Genomic DNA, 17,436 nt, shown 5'->3' with positions numbered 1-17,436 from the left:
TGCCAAACTCGTGGTGTATCCCCATGAAACCCAATGGAGGAGTTTCCCAGGGCTTGGGGGAGGGGGATTAATTTTTAATTCCCTCTGCACCACTGCAAGTGCAGCTAGGCAGTGCAGCTACGCCATCCTTGGGTACTCCCTAACTAATCCCCCCTTCAGGATTGCTCTGCTACTCTTCATGAAGGGTACATGCATGGCTTTCATTGCTTCTCAACAGTTGCATGCTGTCTGTTGTCCTTTTTTCCTTTTCACTTCTCCCTCAAACCACTGTGACACATTTACCCAGAGACTGAATAAAAACTAGCTTATTGCCCTACCTTGCAGGAAGGAGAAAAAAAGTTCAAAAGGAGGTGGAGCAGAAACTACACCAAAGCCTCAGAGGAAAACTGAAAGTCTCATTTAGAACATAGCTTTCCCCAACTAGTTAGCAAAAATTAAGGTACATGTGCTTAGATACCATAGGGTGGATCAGCTTACAGTTTTCTCTCAAGTACTAGGTATATTTTCAATTTTGCTTGTACAAAACTAAGGCATTTATAACTCTTAAATTCTATAAATATATCAGATATTGCATCTTTTGTGCTAAGTAAGTTATAAATGATGCTTTTTATGTTGTTAAAGCAGTAATGTTTGATAGAATAGTCAGTATTTCATATATTTTATTTTTCCCCATAATGTGAGGTTTTTTTTGTGGGGGGCAGGGCAAAAAGGTTTTTTTCTGTAGCTTCAAAATTTTTGGAAATGTTATATCTCTACCCCCAGGCAGCTAGGATAAAAGCTAAAGCAAAATACTGTACCAGTGAATCATTCACGTATAAGAAAAAAAAAACCTAACAGTGTTTAAGCTAATATAATTGTTTCGTAGTAACAGTTAATTTGTTTTTACAGATTGCAGTAGTACAAAACCTGCTGATTACCTTTTTTGTTGTTCTGATAAAGTTAATATTTGACCATCAGTTAAGTAAATCTGCCTGCTCAGATGGCCAACCATAGCTAGGAGTCACTCCTGCACATATACAGCAAAGAGCTTTTTATATCTGTCCAAATATATTTCTAAACCAAATTTTTCCCTAAGCAGTTCAATATGTGACAGAACTGGTCTTTTTACTATGGATTGGTTAAACTTTCCTTAGGGGTTCTAACAAGATGCTTCAGTGTCATCTTTGCTAAATTCCAGGGACAGAAGCGTGGCCTCCAGGTGTTTGTCTTAAGTACGTTGGGGGAGACCAGTTTGGTCATGTGAATATGGTGATGGTCCGATCACTGGAACCCCAGGAGATTGCAGATGTCAGCGTTCAGATGTGCAGCCCAAGTACTGCAGGAATGTATCAAGGCCAGTGGCGAATGTGCACTGCTACCGGACTCTATTATGGAGGTAAGTGCCACCTTTTCTTAAGACTCTTTATTCCTAGTGATAATGGATCCATCAGAGCTTCTCAGATTGCTTGATTTATGTCAAAATAGTACATGCTAACAACCACAGGACTCTGACAAGAGAAATAGGGCATCGGAAGTTAGGGTTCCAAACAAGTCAAAACAGGAATATTTTGTCAAACATTTCTACCCCTGCAACCCCCCCAACCCAATTTTAGTATTTTTTCAGGATGCATACTAAACGAGGTGAACATTGTCATACAAGTCCAGTAGCAAATGTCCTATGCAGCCCTGTATGCTTTTTGAACCGCCCCCCTTCTGAATGTAAGAGAGGAAGAAAGCAGGATTGCTGCCTTTTTCAACTTCATTTGTAATACAGCATCCTCAAATTACAGTCAGTTCTGAAAATGTCAATTGACTCCTTTAAAGTGGCTGTTACAGTCAGGAACACAATGCTCAATGTAAGTCTTCCTCTTTTGAAAATTACTTTGCCAAAAAAGGGGGAGGGATTGTGATTTCACAATGAAGAGATTGCTCCTATTAAGTAGAGAATGTTGCACTGTTTTTAAAAAAATATCACAAAGTCCACACAAGTGAAGTCCATAAATATTCTGCATTAACCGAATTGTACACATCAGTTTCGGATGCCCCAAAATTACATGTTTCAGTATCAGGTATTAGAGGACAGGTGAATCGGTGGAATGATCGCTCAGATTTACCATTCAGTATTTATTGTTTCTTGATTCTGGTTCCTGGCGTAACTTGTCACATAATAGGGCACCTAGTTTCTCTTCGGAAATGTGAGCATTCTGTGTTGTGGAAAATGCACTGAATAACTGGGTCAGTATTTCAGCCAACATTTGCAGGTGACAAGTAAAATAAAATGAAACAATTATTCTGAGAATGTACATGTACACTGAGAATATTATCACATTTAACTTTATTTAAAGTATTAGAAGCATAGAATTTAAATTACTAAATTCCCTTTCTGTCAGCAGATTGTGGTCATGCTCTTTATAATATACTAAAGTTTATATTAATATTTTATAATATATTAAAGTTTATATTAATATTCCTCAGTTAGTTATACAGACCTTTGTTGTGCGTCCAAGAAAAGTTCTCTTGCAGTACCTATCCATTGCGCTGTTGAGCTACGTGTTGGAATTTTTCCCACTTCTTGTGTCGACAGTGGACTCCCTCAAGCATGAGATTTACCCATTTTCTTGTGTACTTTTGTTTGTTGATATTTGACATGGTTAGCAATGTTCACATCCCAAGTCTGATGTTCTGTCAACAGGAGGATGAGGCAAATGAAATAACATAATTGCACTGACTATGCATAAATTGGAGTCTTATAGAATCCATATCTTGTGCTAGAAATGGATTTGAATGGTTAACAGTAGGTGGCAGTATTTCCCTATCTTCAAAGTTTGAGTACCAAATCTTTTTGCATAGTTTTTTGGCAAGCACCCACTGCTATTGAAATTCTTGCCCTGTGTGGGAAATAAGGCCTACAGTTGGTACTTTAAGTAACTTGTTGTGGCTTAACTTTAGCATGTTGTCTTTTAAGAGATATTGGACTTAAGTGATGTAATAAATTGAGCCTTTCACTGACTTAGCTTTCCCTTTCGCAGACATCATTTGGGTGATTCTCAGTGTGGAAGTTGGAGGACTATTAGGAGTAACGCAGCAGCTGTCATCGTTTGAAACAGAGTTCAACACGCAACCACATCGCAAGGTAGAAGGAAACTTTAACCCGTTCGCCTCTCCGCAGAAGAACAGGCAACCAGATGAAAACAACTTAAAAGACCCTGGGGGTTCCGAGCTAGACACAATCAGCAAAAACACATGGGGGCCTGCTCCTGACCAAATTGAACAAGATCAGACTGAACTGTCACAAAACTCTGTAAATCTCTCCCCCAGCAGTCACTCGAACAACTTATCAGTAGTGACATACAGTAAGGTAGGTGCCCTGGGGGAACAAGAAAATGGGGAAGTCATGAGTCCATGGCCTGTACTGTGAGAGTCTCCCTTGTGCCTCTGTCTGATCTACTCATGAAGAGTCTGCATTTGAGTGTTTAATTTGCTCAGTCCTTGCATTGAATTCAAAGCGAGTGAAAGCATGGCCACGTTCAGATGCTTTAAATGCTTTATTAAACTAGCCTTCTTTGGTTGGTGCTTGCTGTTTGAGAAGGCAACAATTTACAAAGCTGCTTTTCAATCAGTGTTTAAAATTGTAAGTATATTAGGTGGTAAATTTCGCAATAGATTTAGACCAGCAAAATCTGGAAGATATATCCAGTGTGTGTTCACCTTTTTTAGTTTTATCTTTTTGTTTTGTTGTTTTTAGCTTTAATTAATTATTAAGCTTTAAATTGCTGTGTCTGGATTTCAGGGAAACGTTTTATGCAGGAAGATATGTTAAAATGTATTGGATCAGCGAATACCCATCACAATGCAGTTACAGGAAACGGGGGTTATGGCAGACTAAATTTAGACTAGTTCAACATGGTTGATTTTATATTATTCAGAGCTATATGTAATTGCTGGTTGGTCTGAGTTTGGAACAGGGAGGGTTAAATGTCACTCAACTGAACTTAGAAGAAAGGTAATGAAAATAGTGTAAAAAGCATGATTTCAGCTGCCCTCCAATTGACTGGGTAGCTGTAAACACAAGTCATGATAGGAAGCGTTTTAGGTATAATGAATGAGCTATGCCTTGAACAATTAGTCATGGAACTAATAGGAAAAGATACCAGATCCTTAAGAGTTGTTAAGATTTTGATAAAACATTTATGTTCTGTTAAACACACAAGCCCTATCAATCATAACCCTGTCAAATTCAGGACACATTGACCAGAAAATCTAGCACTGTGATCATTTCAGAAGGAGGAATTTCTCAAAAAATATTAAATGCTTCCCAGTATGTTAAAGTAAGTTCTGCAGTATTTCCCACCCCATCCTAAAGAAAAGCTTTCCGTTAAAAGGAAGCTGAAAGATATAGGAAGATCTCTTTAGAAGGGTTGGAGGTAATTGAAAACCACTGCTGTAGAGAATCTGTAGTACAGATTAGAAAATACACTAGCTGGTCCATTGGGATGCTAGCAGGGCTACATACCACTACCAGTGACATACCCGTAAAGAAGGTAATAAAAAATGGTTTCCTTAAAGTAGCTTTACGCAACTAACGACAATAAAAAGGAGTACAAAGCCTATCATACATTTTTGATGGAAGCCAAAAATGGAATTTGACAACAAATTACCAAAGATAATAAAATGTTTTAACTAACATTGTGTTGGAACATAACTATCATGAATGGAGCATCCTGTTCCAGCTCTCTGTTTGTGTCCCCTGTTTCTTTTTTTAATGAGGCATTGGGAGGGGTTGCCGCTGAGAGGAGGATTGAGTGGAAATTGGGGACCTCCCCTTGTTAGAGAACTGCTTTCTGTTTGTGCAAAGGCTCTCTAAATTCTCTCCATTATCAGGATATGATCCTGAGAGACGGGAATATTAGATAACCAAGATGTACTAAGAATACGGAAAGAAGGAAGTTAAGATAATTGTAGCACAGCTTGTAGAATTGTTTGCCTCAGTCTTTTCTAGAGAGATTTCCGTACATGAACCATTGTTTTAGGGAATCTATAAGAATGAACTCCCATAGTGACAAAGTATGATATTCTAGACAAATTGCCATACTCTGTCACTATGTAATTAGTTCTTAAAGAGTAACAAGCCGCAGTATCTAGATGGCATCCACCCAAAGATTCTTATAGAATTCATATGTGATAAAACTAAACCAATGATTTGCACAATGTAAGAAAGCAAATAATAGTGTCCTCTAAGGGTCATATTGAGACTAGTGCTATCTAATCTGGATTCGGGGATGAGCAGTGAGATAACCAAACTTGCAAACAACATTACATTCAGAATAGTGGAATCACAGCAAGCTGTGAAGAGCTCCAAAAAGATCAACACAATAGTGGATGAGCTTGAGTGTAAGACCAAAATGATGCACATGGTGTCAGAAAGGACTGCTCAGGGAAGGTAACAAGGAAAAGATCCCCATCCACCACTGCCTTCTCCTGGCAGACTGCAAGTTCTAACCCCATAGTAGAAATATTTGGAATTATTTGGAAAGGGATTGACAGTAGTAATTTGCAGAATGCCATTATACAAAAACATTATGTATATCCCATTTAAAATTCTGTTTTCCCCTTATTAAAAAGACTATCTGCAATGGAGATATTGACATGGGAAAATGAATATTTGAAAGTATACGTACACAGCCAAAGAACAGGATGCTATGGGAAAGAAAATCTTTTAGTATATATCAACCTTTGTTTTTTGAAGTGTGAAGCTCAAAGTGCACATTTAAAATCTGAAGCTGTGGATCTTGTAGGCACTGATTAGTGAAATAAACTTTCAGTTATACTAGTATTTTACTAGTATTTTAAATGAAGTATTTATTCTGATAAAATGGAATATATATATATATATATATAAAGTACACATTGAGAATACTCTTGACTTACAGTTTCAGCCTACTCAGAACCCAGTCTCACTGAGTTCACTTGGGATCATTTCCAATGAAGTGTGTGTAGGATTGCAGCAGTTGTGTATAATGGCGTACTACTAAAGTGGACATGACATCCAAATTTATTGCCATTCTTTAATTATATTATAAGAATGTTTATTTCTGAGCTTTCCCCCGAAAAAGACAAGTTTTTCTGTTTCTGCGTGATAATACTAAGGTCTAGTGTTTCTGAGCCCAGATAATAAAACTTTGATCTGTTTACTCCAGTGTTTTTCAACTTTATTCTCTTCATGTCTCTCTCTCCCTCCTCCCCTGTCTTCCCAACTAAGAAAGCCTAAGGCATACGCGGGTACCTGAGGGTGCAGCAGCTTCCAGCTGTATTCCATTGAGTATATTTGTACTTGCGCTTTGAATAAAACATTTATGTTTTTAAATTCCAGAAATACATCAAAATACTATTTATATGCTAAATACTATTTAAGTGTTATATTTCATGTTCTTAAATCATAATGCAAATTTAAATTCAGTAAGAAAGCATTACATGTGCTCCATCTTTCCCCCCAAATGTCCAGAAAAAAAAATAGACCCTTCCTTCTGCCCCCGTGGCCTTTTGGAAATTTTACATCTAAGCAGAGAGCCAGAAAGTATACAGAAAGATCGGTTAGAAGATTGGAGCATATTCTATATGCAGAAGGCTTAAAGCATTTGTGGCTTAGATTTGGAACAGAGAACTCTCAGACACTCACAGTAGTAAAATTGGAAGGTGTACATTCAATGAAATCAATTTGCAGCAGATGCAGGACAGACAACAGGATTTACTGCTTCACATATGAAACTACGGTAATTGCCACAAGATCATATGGCATCTGACCATTTTTTTAAAAGGATTACACAAATGTATATAGTAAACAACTTCTACATCACCAGCTGAATCACGGACTCTAGATGTTAAAAAGTATAAGCAAGCACTTCAACTGTGCTGGAAATCGAACAATTTAAAATCAATATAAGCATGCTGTTCTGTTTTTCCAATTCACTTCTATCAAATCTTCAGTTTCTCAGCAAACATGGCAGTTTTATCATTACATACAATTAATTGCATAATAGCTTAATACAAACAAGAAAAAATAAGGGAAGATGTCTGTAACAATTCATAAAAAGCAAAAGAAGTGTTTTCTCTCTTTTTCATTCCATAATAAAAATTGCTCAGTGTTCCCAAAACTTATCTATACATTATACATTGAATTATAAATTATTTATTTGGATCCTTTAATAGTATATTAATTTAGTTAATAGGACTATGTTCCAAAGACAATTAAACCAATATTTTATAGAGGAGGGTTCTGTTTTTCCCCAGTGTGCTACAGTAACCTTCTTAGCAACTGTAAGCAGAGTTGAAATTAACTGCGCAATCCTAAAGGGGGGATGCTTCTGCGGCTGGGGACAGCACAGCCACACCCCCTCCAGAGTGGCTTTCTGCTGGGCACAGCAAGCTGAAAGTTTGAATTTAGAGAAAACCCTGTGAAACTCTCTATTGAGTTCCATGGGGCTATGCCTGCCTTTATGCAGGCGTAATTTGGCTCCTGCAAAAAGTGTTCCCGGGCTGAAAGGGTTTAGGTGAACGCCCCCTTTGACACTGGCACAAGCCCTTGCACTGGCAAAATGCTGCTGGCAAGGCTGCACCCACAGCTCGCACTGCCGCGTGGCTCCCCAAATCCAACATGTGGCCCTGCACTGGCATTAGTGCCAGTTTAGCCCATGCAAGTGGCACTAATGCCAGTGCTGGGATCATGCCGGCTCCTATCCTCTCCCCCCCCCCCCGATTAGGATTGGGCTGCCTATGTTTGAAGAAGCTATCAATCCTTTTAAATATCCTAACAGAATGTTCTTAGGAGGTGGTAGTTTATTACTGCATAATGTATTGTTAATAAACTTGAATCATATTTTACTAAAATAGGCGAAGTCTTGGACATGTCCGAAACACATGTATCAAATCTATATGCCCTCAGCCATATCTCCAACATATATCTGATACATTTCTGTATATAATTGCTCATTTGTGAAGTTTAAGATACTATTATAAAAGTATTTTACAAAAATGTTCTTTCAAACTCATCAAGATTAGTTGTGAGTTGATATTTTCTCAGATCTTATTTCCGTTCCTGTAAATTCAAACCAATTTGTTAATTTTTCTCTTTTTTCTTGTGTAGCTTGAAGTGGTAATATCTAAATTTAGTCAGTTAGTAAATTGGCTAGAGCTAGAGATATAATTATCAGTGATTATAGATTCAAAAGTGGTTTTGGGTCACAAACTGTTACGTTTTTTCAATAAACCTGTAACTACATGTCTTATTTGAAAAAATTAGGGGGAATGTTATGCCCTTTAATTTACATATAATTTCCTCATAATTTGACATTGGTAAATAACTTTTCTCACATATCTAACTTACCATTTTAATAGACATAAAAACATTTAATGAAAAATATCACACAGTTGGCTATTAACAAATCAGAAGTTAAAGGTGAAAGACCAGGACCTAAAAATGATTTAACTTTATATCGCTCCGATAGGGTGGAGCTTATAGTTCTAGCCTTCTTTATCAAAACTAGTGCAGATCAGCCTCAGAACTTTTACCAACGAAGTTTCCATGATCAATATATTTTTGTTTTCTGCAAACCACTCCTTCAAATCTGCCATTTTACAACTCTGTAATAACAACTTGACCTTGATGGCCCAAGCTGGCCCGATCTCGTCAGATCTCAGAAGCTACGCAGGGTCAGCCCTGGTTAGTAATTGGATGGGAGACCACCAAGGACTACCAGGGTTGCTGTGCACAGGAAGGCACTGGCAAACCACCTCTGTTAGTCTTTTGCCATGAAAACTCCAAAAGGGGTTGCCATAAGTCGGCTACGACTTGACGGCACTTTACACACACACACAATATTTTTAATAGTCACACACACACACACCCCGCTACTTATATTAACAGGGCATACCAGTGTTTTCTATGCTATCTGGTGTGTTTGTTACCCCAAAAATATTTCTTAATTGATTTTTTCCCAAGATGCAAGGACAGCTGGTTTTACTCAAAGAACAAAAGTAATATTTATTTTTTGTTCATGAACAAAAATAATATTTTAGATAACACATTCATAGAGATTCTTCCCAACCGAGAGACTGCCAATGTTTGCCAGTATATTAGCTCTTTTTCTGCTCCTTTAAATAATTAAGATTATATTCTACCAAAAGATCAAGATTTACTTAGATGGCCTTTTAAAGAGTGCTGCAGTTTACCGCTCCATCTCTAGGACACATTTGTAATTGTTGGGAGAGCCAATAACTAAGTGGTAGAGAACATGAGTTGTTTGGATCCAACTCAAGGCGCTACTGAGCTAGATAGACCAGTGTTCTAGTAACGTATAAGGTGGCTTCATAAATAAACTGGTAAGGGTTATTTGCAGCAGAGAATAATAGATTAGAATTAGGTTGAATGTGCTATGGGAATTCTAGGCTCTTTTTCTTCCTTTCTGCTACATTCTTGAAAAGTCTGAAAATGCATCAAGGCATTTTCCTCTTGGGCCAGGTATGTGGAATACACGTCTTTGGGGCATTATGAAGTCTGCTCAATGCAGAAAGACATAACATGAAATTCTGCAGTATTGCCATTGTTGGAGAGCTAAAATAGCAACAGAAACACCCATTAATGAACATGTGTTCCAAATGTGCCGAAGTGTGTTTGGTTCTAATCCATAATTTTAGAACGTAGGCAAGAGAACTGAAAAAATTACCCTGGACTCCTTTGAACTTGATTAGTCTGTTAGGCTTAGCATTTTCTCAGATTGTGATATCAAACCGGACTGATAAGTATAAGATGAAAGTTAAATTTGTACATAAACCCAGTACAGATTAGATCTCAGAGCGCCTTCATGTGATAAAAAATGCTGTCCACTCACCATTTTTCTAAAGGAGCAGAACAGCTTAACTTCCATTTTCATTTTTGAAGTTGTCAAATTTTCTTCCTCAAGAATTGTAAATGTAGGTTTTTTACAGAAAGTGTAGCCTAATTATATGTAGAAAAACAGATTCAGCATGTGGACAATTATGAATAGTAGGGATTATACTTCCTAATTATATATGTTGTACTTTCGGTATGATTTGCACAAAAACTAAAAGTTAAACTAAAATTGTAATCCTGAAGAAATCCATACTGGGGACAACTTGTTGAATTTTTTTTTTTTTTTTAGCTTCTCATCATTTATACTGTGTCTTAAGTGATAAGAAGCTAGAAAACTTGCTACTGGGAAAATCTGAACCCCTCAGCCATATGTCCATAACTGCAGAGCACTCACATATCCCCAGTTCCCCCTGCCATGTCAGTTATTGGCAGCAGGGAATAAGGATGAGATTGCCCTGATTTTCAGGAAAAGAATGGGTTCTACAATGCATCAATGGACGTGCAACTTTTAGTAGTTTTGCTTGGGTACTTGTACACAAAACTGGAGCTACTGAAAGAAGGGCATCACCCCCTACAAGTAGTCTCTTGCATGTATGGTGAGGATAATGTATGTGAAAAGTTGTTTCTTCGTATGCATTACCAAGATTGGGGCCTAATCGTTGTAGTGGTCAGGCACTGGATCTTTATAGGTGGAAGATCAGACTGAAACAGCATATCAGTGACTGTTCCGAGGAATCTAGCAGCTCTCGACTTTGCATTTTTTCCAGTGTGCCTCTAGTCTTCATCATTGTGCTAATATATTTTTCAAAAATGTAGAAGCCAGAAGGGTTTCCTTTGTCTCCATACAAATACTTTTGTTCTATCTGGCATGCTTACCTTAACTTCAACCATGTAAAAATAGAACTATTGGGAAAATATTTAAGAAAAAGTCTTTAAAATCACCCTAATTGCAAACTTGAACCTTTTTTTGTTGAAAGTTCTATTGCAAAAATCTGTACACATGCACATAGGCATAAATAAGAGTGTACACATGGAGCAATGTGCAGGATCTGAACCTAATCCAAAAAGAATTCTGGTGTAGAGATAGCCAGGCAATGAATATCGTAACAAATATTAATTTGTTTTAATTATGTGTGGTGAGGGGTGATTTTGATTGTTTAAAAATGTGATTTTATCATGTATGTTTTAAATTGTTAGCCACCTTGGTGGCCCTTGTGAGGGCAGAAAGGTGGAATATAAATTTTGTAAATAAATAAAATATGCCTTCCACTTTTTCCCATGTCCCTTGCTAAAAATCTGTGTTGAGCAATTACAGGTATTTACGGGTCATGTTAATAGTATCTTGCTTTATGTTGATTTGTCACATTAATCCAAAGAACCCACATGATTCTGGCAAATTGAACTAATTAAGGGCAAAAATAGAGAAACAAACTGTTCTTTCTGTTAAATAGATACAATTGCTTTAGAGCTGATCTAAAGAAAGACTAGATCAGGGGTGTCAAACGTAAGGCCCGCAGGCCAGATCAGCCCCTTTGAGAGCTCTTATCTGGCCCGCAAGGCAGCCATCCTCCCCTAGTCTCAATGTAGGCTGGTGAGGCATGGCCTGGCTCAACCAAGTGACATGTCATATCCGGCCCTCATAACAATAGAATTTGACTTCCCGGGTCTAGATGATACTACCTTTCTAGACTATACCACTTCAGAGTGCAGTTGGGGTTGCATGATTGAGTGCTCTAGTAGGTCAAATACACTGTGCTTATGAAAAGATGCTATGTCAGGGTAAAGGGGGTTTAACATGGCTTTCTTGCCATGATAGTTTTCTGGATGGAAAATAGTTTTGGGATAGGAGAACATTCAAACGTGATTTTGCAGGCATTCTGAAGTGGTGCATATGAGGTCGTCAGTACCTTTTCTGAACTTGTAGGTAAGTTAGAAAAGGAGGACACATGGATTGTGGGAAAGGGCTTTGAGCTGCTACATCATATTTGTATAGTATACTTTGAACAAAATGTAGTACAAAATGCTCTGTTCACTTAGTTTACATAAGTGATTCAAAAAAGTCAAAGGTTTGAAGAAGCACTGACCAGGAACGGGCCAGGAAGTGATGATGAAGAGAGAGTGATATGATAACATTATCTGATACTGCCATCAGTGTACTCTGAGAATTTTTTTTTCTCTTGCAGCCATGCATCAAAAGCTAATTTTTTAAAAAAAGTATACCTTTATTTATTTAAACTCCATCATGTACAAAAGCCAGTGTGTTAAATTCAGGTACTTTATAAACAACTCCGTGAAACAAAAAGTATGTATTTTAGTTTTAACTCAAAAGATAACTTTATTAAGAATCACCAGTCAAATTTTGCAACTAAAAAGCATTTTATAGCTCATGTTGTCACCTAGCTTCTTAATGTAATTAACATTGTCTAGTAAATCTGAGAATTAGTAGGCAGGACTTGAGAATATCTATGAAATCAGTTAAGTTACCCTTTTTATTTTGCTGTTGGACTGTCTGGCTATTTGCCCCCGGCTCCTAATTTCAGAGAAGTGCTTTCAATTTTGCAAATATTAGAAATGATTGGAGGGTGTATTTGCACCTCTTGTTCTACTCTCCTCTTTGCTTTTCCACATTTTTAGGTGTTATCCATATAGGAGGGAAGATAATTTTCAAGGTAGGGTAGCAGACCACGCCAAGATTCTGAGCAGGAATTTAGTATATTTTTTAAAAATCAAATAGGGATTTGAAACCCGTGTGACCCAATCCAATATTAGAGTTGCATCCGAAGAACTATGTATGAGTGCTCCACTCACAGAATGGATCTTCCAGCCTCTTCCCCCCATTCCCATCTTCTGTAGCACCACCTGGAAAATTGCTTCTGAGAGTAGGGGTATCTTTGGGAATAGCAGGGGTAGGGCTGGCCTGCAGTTCAAATGGCAAATCCAAGGATACTATTCACCACCACAACCTGCGTGAGTAGAAATGCCTTCTATCATGCAGTGACATGTTTTGACACAGCCCATCGTATGTACATAATTACAGGGGGAAATGCTGAATTATGAAATCAAAATTTTAAAGAATCTGTTTATACAGTTCTAGTACTCATTTCTTATTTCTCCTGGTTAAATAAAGCATATTTTTATGTTGTTACTATAGATTAGTTGTTTATGAATGATATTTGTAATAGTTATCTTTACCTGGGGAAGTTTGGTGCATTGCGTGGAGTGCAGGATCAGTGCTCCAGCTACAGGCAAAAAGTTGAAGGAAATTACTAGGAAAACAGTAGTATCTTTAATTTTTATTTTAATTCCATTAATTCATGAATGAAATGCTCTTGCACTGCCCAGATAAGTATACTGCAGTAGAGAGCTGAGGATCTACTTTTACAGGTACTTCAGATACTGTTCCCATACATTTAACACACAGACCTTCTTGAGACTTGGGAACACTGTGTTCTGTATAAGATAAATGCAAATATCCAAGGGTATTAAATTATTGGGTACAATCCAAAGGTGGTCTTTTGCAGGTATAACAGGAGTTCCATTGGTGAAAGAAGGAAAGGTGACTTTTGTCAATCCTCTCCCCACACTGCAGATTCCCCCCTTCTGTTCCCTGACTTTTAGGAACATAATTTCAGGGTCTTTGGTGGGCTGCAATGGAAAAGGGACATATGAAAAACTTGTTCTGTCACTTTCACTCGACTGGTGGTACTGGGGATCCATCCCCTATTTGCCAACACCTCAATACCAAGGGAGTTTGAACTGTTAAGTCTTAACATTATGAGAGTACTTTAGGGGTCCCTTGAACGTTACAAGTTGTAGGGAATTTGAGGGGTCTTATTTATTAGGTTTGCTGACTTTTTAAACAGTATATCTTTGAACTCTGATTTTAAATGGTTTTGTTTTGTTACACATCTTGGGTTGCCTGAGAAAAAGTGGACTTATTAATCTTTTAAATAAAGAATAATTCCCCCTTCTATGTTTGCAGAAGCTGCTAAGGGTGTGTTTGCATTATTTTAACAATTCATACTGAAGTTTATAGAGATTCATATTTCTGTGTATTTTTTTTTCTAGTGGATGTTTCTATTTCTAATGTTTGGAAGGCCTTCAAGAAAGTTCTGCTCTAATTGGACTGTCTGGCATAAACTGCCCTGTTTGTTGCAGTTAACCTTAAACTGACTTGATCAAAATCCTTTTAATAAATGAAGTCTGTAAAGTTAAATCACTGAAATCCAGCAACTGGACATTGAACTATGTGCAAATATGTTGGGGGAAAAGATAGTTTTAAAATGCAAATCGCCAAGCTCAGCAGAGTGCCCAAATTACACTGCAGGTCCTGCCATTAATGTTGAGTTCATAATGTAGTTCTTATATAGTGATAACAAATGTGCAGTTTTCCTTTTAGTTCCACGTAAGAAAATTCTCACCAGCTCTCTCATTCAGGGGGTGCATTCAGTTCACTTTATTACTTGGCTTCAGCCTACGGTTGTCAGCTCCGGGTTGGGAGGGCGAGGGTTGGAGAAGGAAATGACCTCAGCATGGTAGGATGCCATAGAGTCCACTCTCCAAAGCAGCAGTTTTCTCCCAAGGGAACTGATCTCTGTCATCTGGAGAACAGTTGTAATTCCTGGTCATCTCCAGCCCCCACCTGGAGGTTGGCAACCCTACTTCAGACTGTTTTAAAATGTGTTTTTAAAGAAAATAAACAAGCTCTGTTTACTGTATTTATTAACAAATGGGAGGCTCCACTAGTCTTGCCTCCCCCTGCCCTCTGGCTTAATTTTTAAGAAAGGTTTTTGCATCACTATCTTCATATTATTACTTTGAAGACAATCTTATTTATTTTTGTCAAAAAAAAATTCAGAAATTTCTATTGCTGGATAGGATTGGCAGGAAAACGTGGAAATGGTTGGTCAGTTGGGTTCCTAAAAAAAACTTTATGTGGCATCTGAAATATTTTGTTCAGGTCTATAGCCTAAAAATGCAATGATAGCACTTGCAAATTAGAAATATCTTTCCTCCCCTATAACAGAGCATGCTAGGTGGGTTAATATAGAAAACAGACATGATGGGCATTTTCACACATGTTGAATAGTGTAGTTTCAATCCACTTTCAATTCACTTTCTAGATGGATTTTACTGTGTGAAACAGTAAAATCCACTTGCAAACAATTGTTAAAGTGCATTGAAAGTTGAATGAAAGTGCATTATTTAGCATGTGTGAAAGCGCCTGATAATAAACTGTAGTTTTTAAAGGTGGTTTGTTCCTTCTGAATAAAGAACAGCTTTAGAAATTATGCTTCAACAGAATGCCTGATAAAATCATCTGAGATAGGAAATAGGGGCATTTCAAGAGGCAGATCAACTTTTTAGGTATTCATTTGTGCTGGTTCTAGCCTAGTGGATAGCCATATAGGAACCTTGCAGAAGTGTGGCTTATATCCACACAGCTTGCCTTGGCGTCAGTCAAGGGGAAGCTGACCAATTGCAAATAAGGCTTACAGAAGTTTATTGTGTGTCTTTTGGAATTTAAACAGGGTCAGCTGTGCTAATAGCTCCAATTCCTGCTTGCCACAAAACATACATGAGGTCTGCAGCTCAAGGTAGCATCGCTGGTTGGAGGCACAGAACCAACCTTCAAGCCTAGTGAGCAGCTTTGTGTGTGTGTAAACTGTTGGGACTGGGACTGTTCTGGGCTTAAGTACATGGGCTGTCTCTAATTGGCTGGGATTTCCAAAGATGTATAAGAAATCTAAACACCAGCATCATTATAACATTCCATGACTACTGTCTCTCAGACCTGCTAGATACACTCCGTATCCCAATCTGGAACTATGGCTCAAAGGCTTGTTCTTCCAGTGTAGTGGGTGTCTCTGTGGACTAGTACAAATGACTGAATATTGGTGTTGATTGGGAGTGGCACTGTTGATATATTTGTTTTTTGTTTTTTTGCTTTGTAGCACTGAAATGGGAGGACTGTGGGCTGGCTTGAAACATATGCACCTGTGTAATAAGAGCAGCCAGCTTTGGAATATAGGCTGCAGCTTTGGAATAAAGGCTGAATATAGAATATTTTGTACCTGGGGGGAAGAGGGGTTGATGTGATGCAGTAGGCATGACTTAGCTCATTCCCCCTTCTGAAATTAACTTTTGTCTCTAATTCTTTTCCAGGGTTTTCACGGTCCTTACCCCTTTGGACAGTCTTAAACAAAAACGGGTATCGTTGAGAAGAGAATTTAACAAAGACCAGACTTGGGAGGGAGGGGGAGTTCTTGTGACTTATAGAAGATAACAGCATGAACGCCCCTTCTTGGCTCCATATCCTTGGATAAGAAGAAAACAAACTATAACTTTAAGACTAGTTGTTTCCAGAAAAAAAAAACTAAAGTAAAGTATGCATGTGTGAATGCTGAATTTCAGGAGTGCTTTTCAGTGCTATGGGAGAGAGAAATACACCAACGTTTTGTTTAGAAGTCATTGTCACAGTTAATTAGGTAGCTTAAAAAGAAATTTTTAAAAAATTAAAAGCCATCTCTTTTTAAAAGAAAAAAATTATTTTGCCTACAGAGTGGTTGTAGTCTGAGCAAATGTTAATTTTTTTTGTTTCTTGTTCACAACCTTTCAAAAAAGGACAGCGTGCATTTTTATGGAGATGTGCTTGCTATGAAATGGAAGCTTGCTTAGTATTTTCTTGGTTAGTACAGCTGCTGTTTTTATACATCAGGTGTTTTTAATTTGTAGCTGCATCAATATCCGGTTTTGAATTTTAACTGCATCTATTTTTAGCCTTTATCTGCTGTTGGTATCATTCTTCTGGGCATGGTGTGCATTAGTCGTCTGCTAGTTCTTTTCTGTTAAAGTTGATCAGACCCAGTTTCACTCTCCTTGGGTGGGGCAAGGAGGTAAAGAAGGCAAGAGGACTGAAATGGTGCAGGAGGGTTTTTTGGGGCTTTCAACTACGCTCAGATTTCCAAAACTTTTTGTGAATGGTTAGCATATCGAATTATTCCCATATTCATTAATGTACAGTAACAGTTTTTGAGACAATTATGCATGTATATGTCAGTCTTGTGCCAAGAAACAATTTTATGGTAGAGCACCAATTTTTAAATTTCATGTTACTTCTAGATGTAAACTTTACATTTCCCTTTTTATATTGGGGTAACTTCAGTTTGATTATTTGGCAATACAAATACTAGCTTAGCTGGCAGAGTTTAAATTGCTTTGGGCATATGAGAGGAAGAATCATCAGCTGTCTCCTAATGGAATTCTTTCTGTTCATGTGCTTTCTTATTCTCTGAACCTTTGGTGTTCTAGACAGATGTGTGTGTGTGTTGTGTGTGCGTGTGCGCATCAAAGGGGTTGAGCTGTGTGCAGCTTGTGAAGAATGATAGCCATATATAATTGAGACCAGGTTGTCCAGTTCCATAGGAGAAAGTTCCAGATTATGGTCTTGGGTGTTGCATCAGTTCAAGGCTTTGCAAAGAAGAGGAGAGGATGAGGGGGATTCTGTCTATATCAGAAACTTGAACTAGGCCATAGCAGCCATCTGCCAAAGATAGAATAATATGCAACGC

General features: G+C 37.8%; 1 protein-coding gene across 2 annotated transcripts in view; it reads left to right on the top strand.

Moving 5' to 3' along the window:
* Positions 1–17,060, top strand: part of ILRUN (inflammation and lipid regulator with UBA-like and NBR1-like domains) — a 46,417-nt gene extending 29,357 nt beyond the window's left edge. Inside the window, exons 3-5 of one of the 2 annotated variants that reach the window (XM_056845128.1) lie at positions 1,178–1,375; positions 3,009–3,337; positions 16,031–17,060. In XM_056845128.1, the coding sequence (XP_056701106.1) occupies positions 1,178–1,375; positions 3,009–3,337; positions 16,031–16,066 (563 nt within the window). In that variant the 3' untranslated portion in view covers positions 16,067–17,060. Of the gene's footprint in view, positions 1–1,177; positions 1,376–3,008; positions 3,695–16,030 lie in introns of those variants that run through there. The other variant, XM_056845127.1, reaches the window with a different exon arrangement.
* The last annotated feature ends 376 nt before the right edge of the window (positions 17,061–17,436 follow it).

Source organism: Euleptes europaea, chromosome 2 (genome assembly GCF_029931775.1).
Source record: "Euleptes europaea isolate rEulEur1 chromosome 2, rEulEur1.hap1, whole genome shotgun sequence".
Lineage (NCBI taxonomy): Eukaryota > Metazoa > Chordata > Lepidosauria > Squamata > Sphaerodactylidae > Euleptes > Euleptes europaea.
Note: the sequence above shows the minus strand (reverse complement) of the source record. Positions and strands in the feature narration are given on the sequence as shown.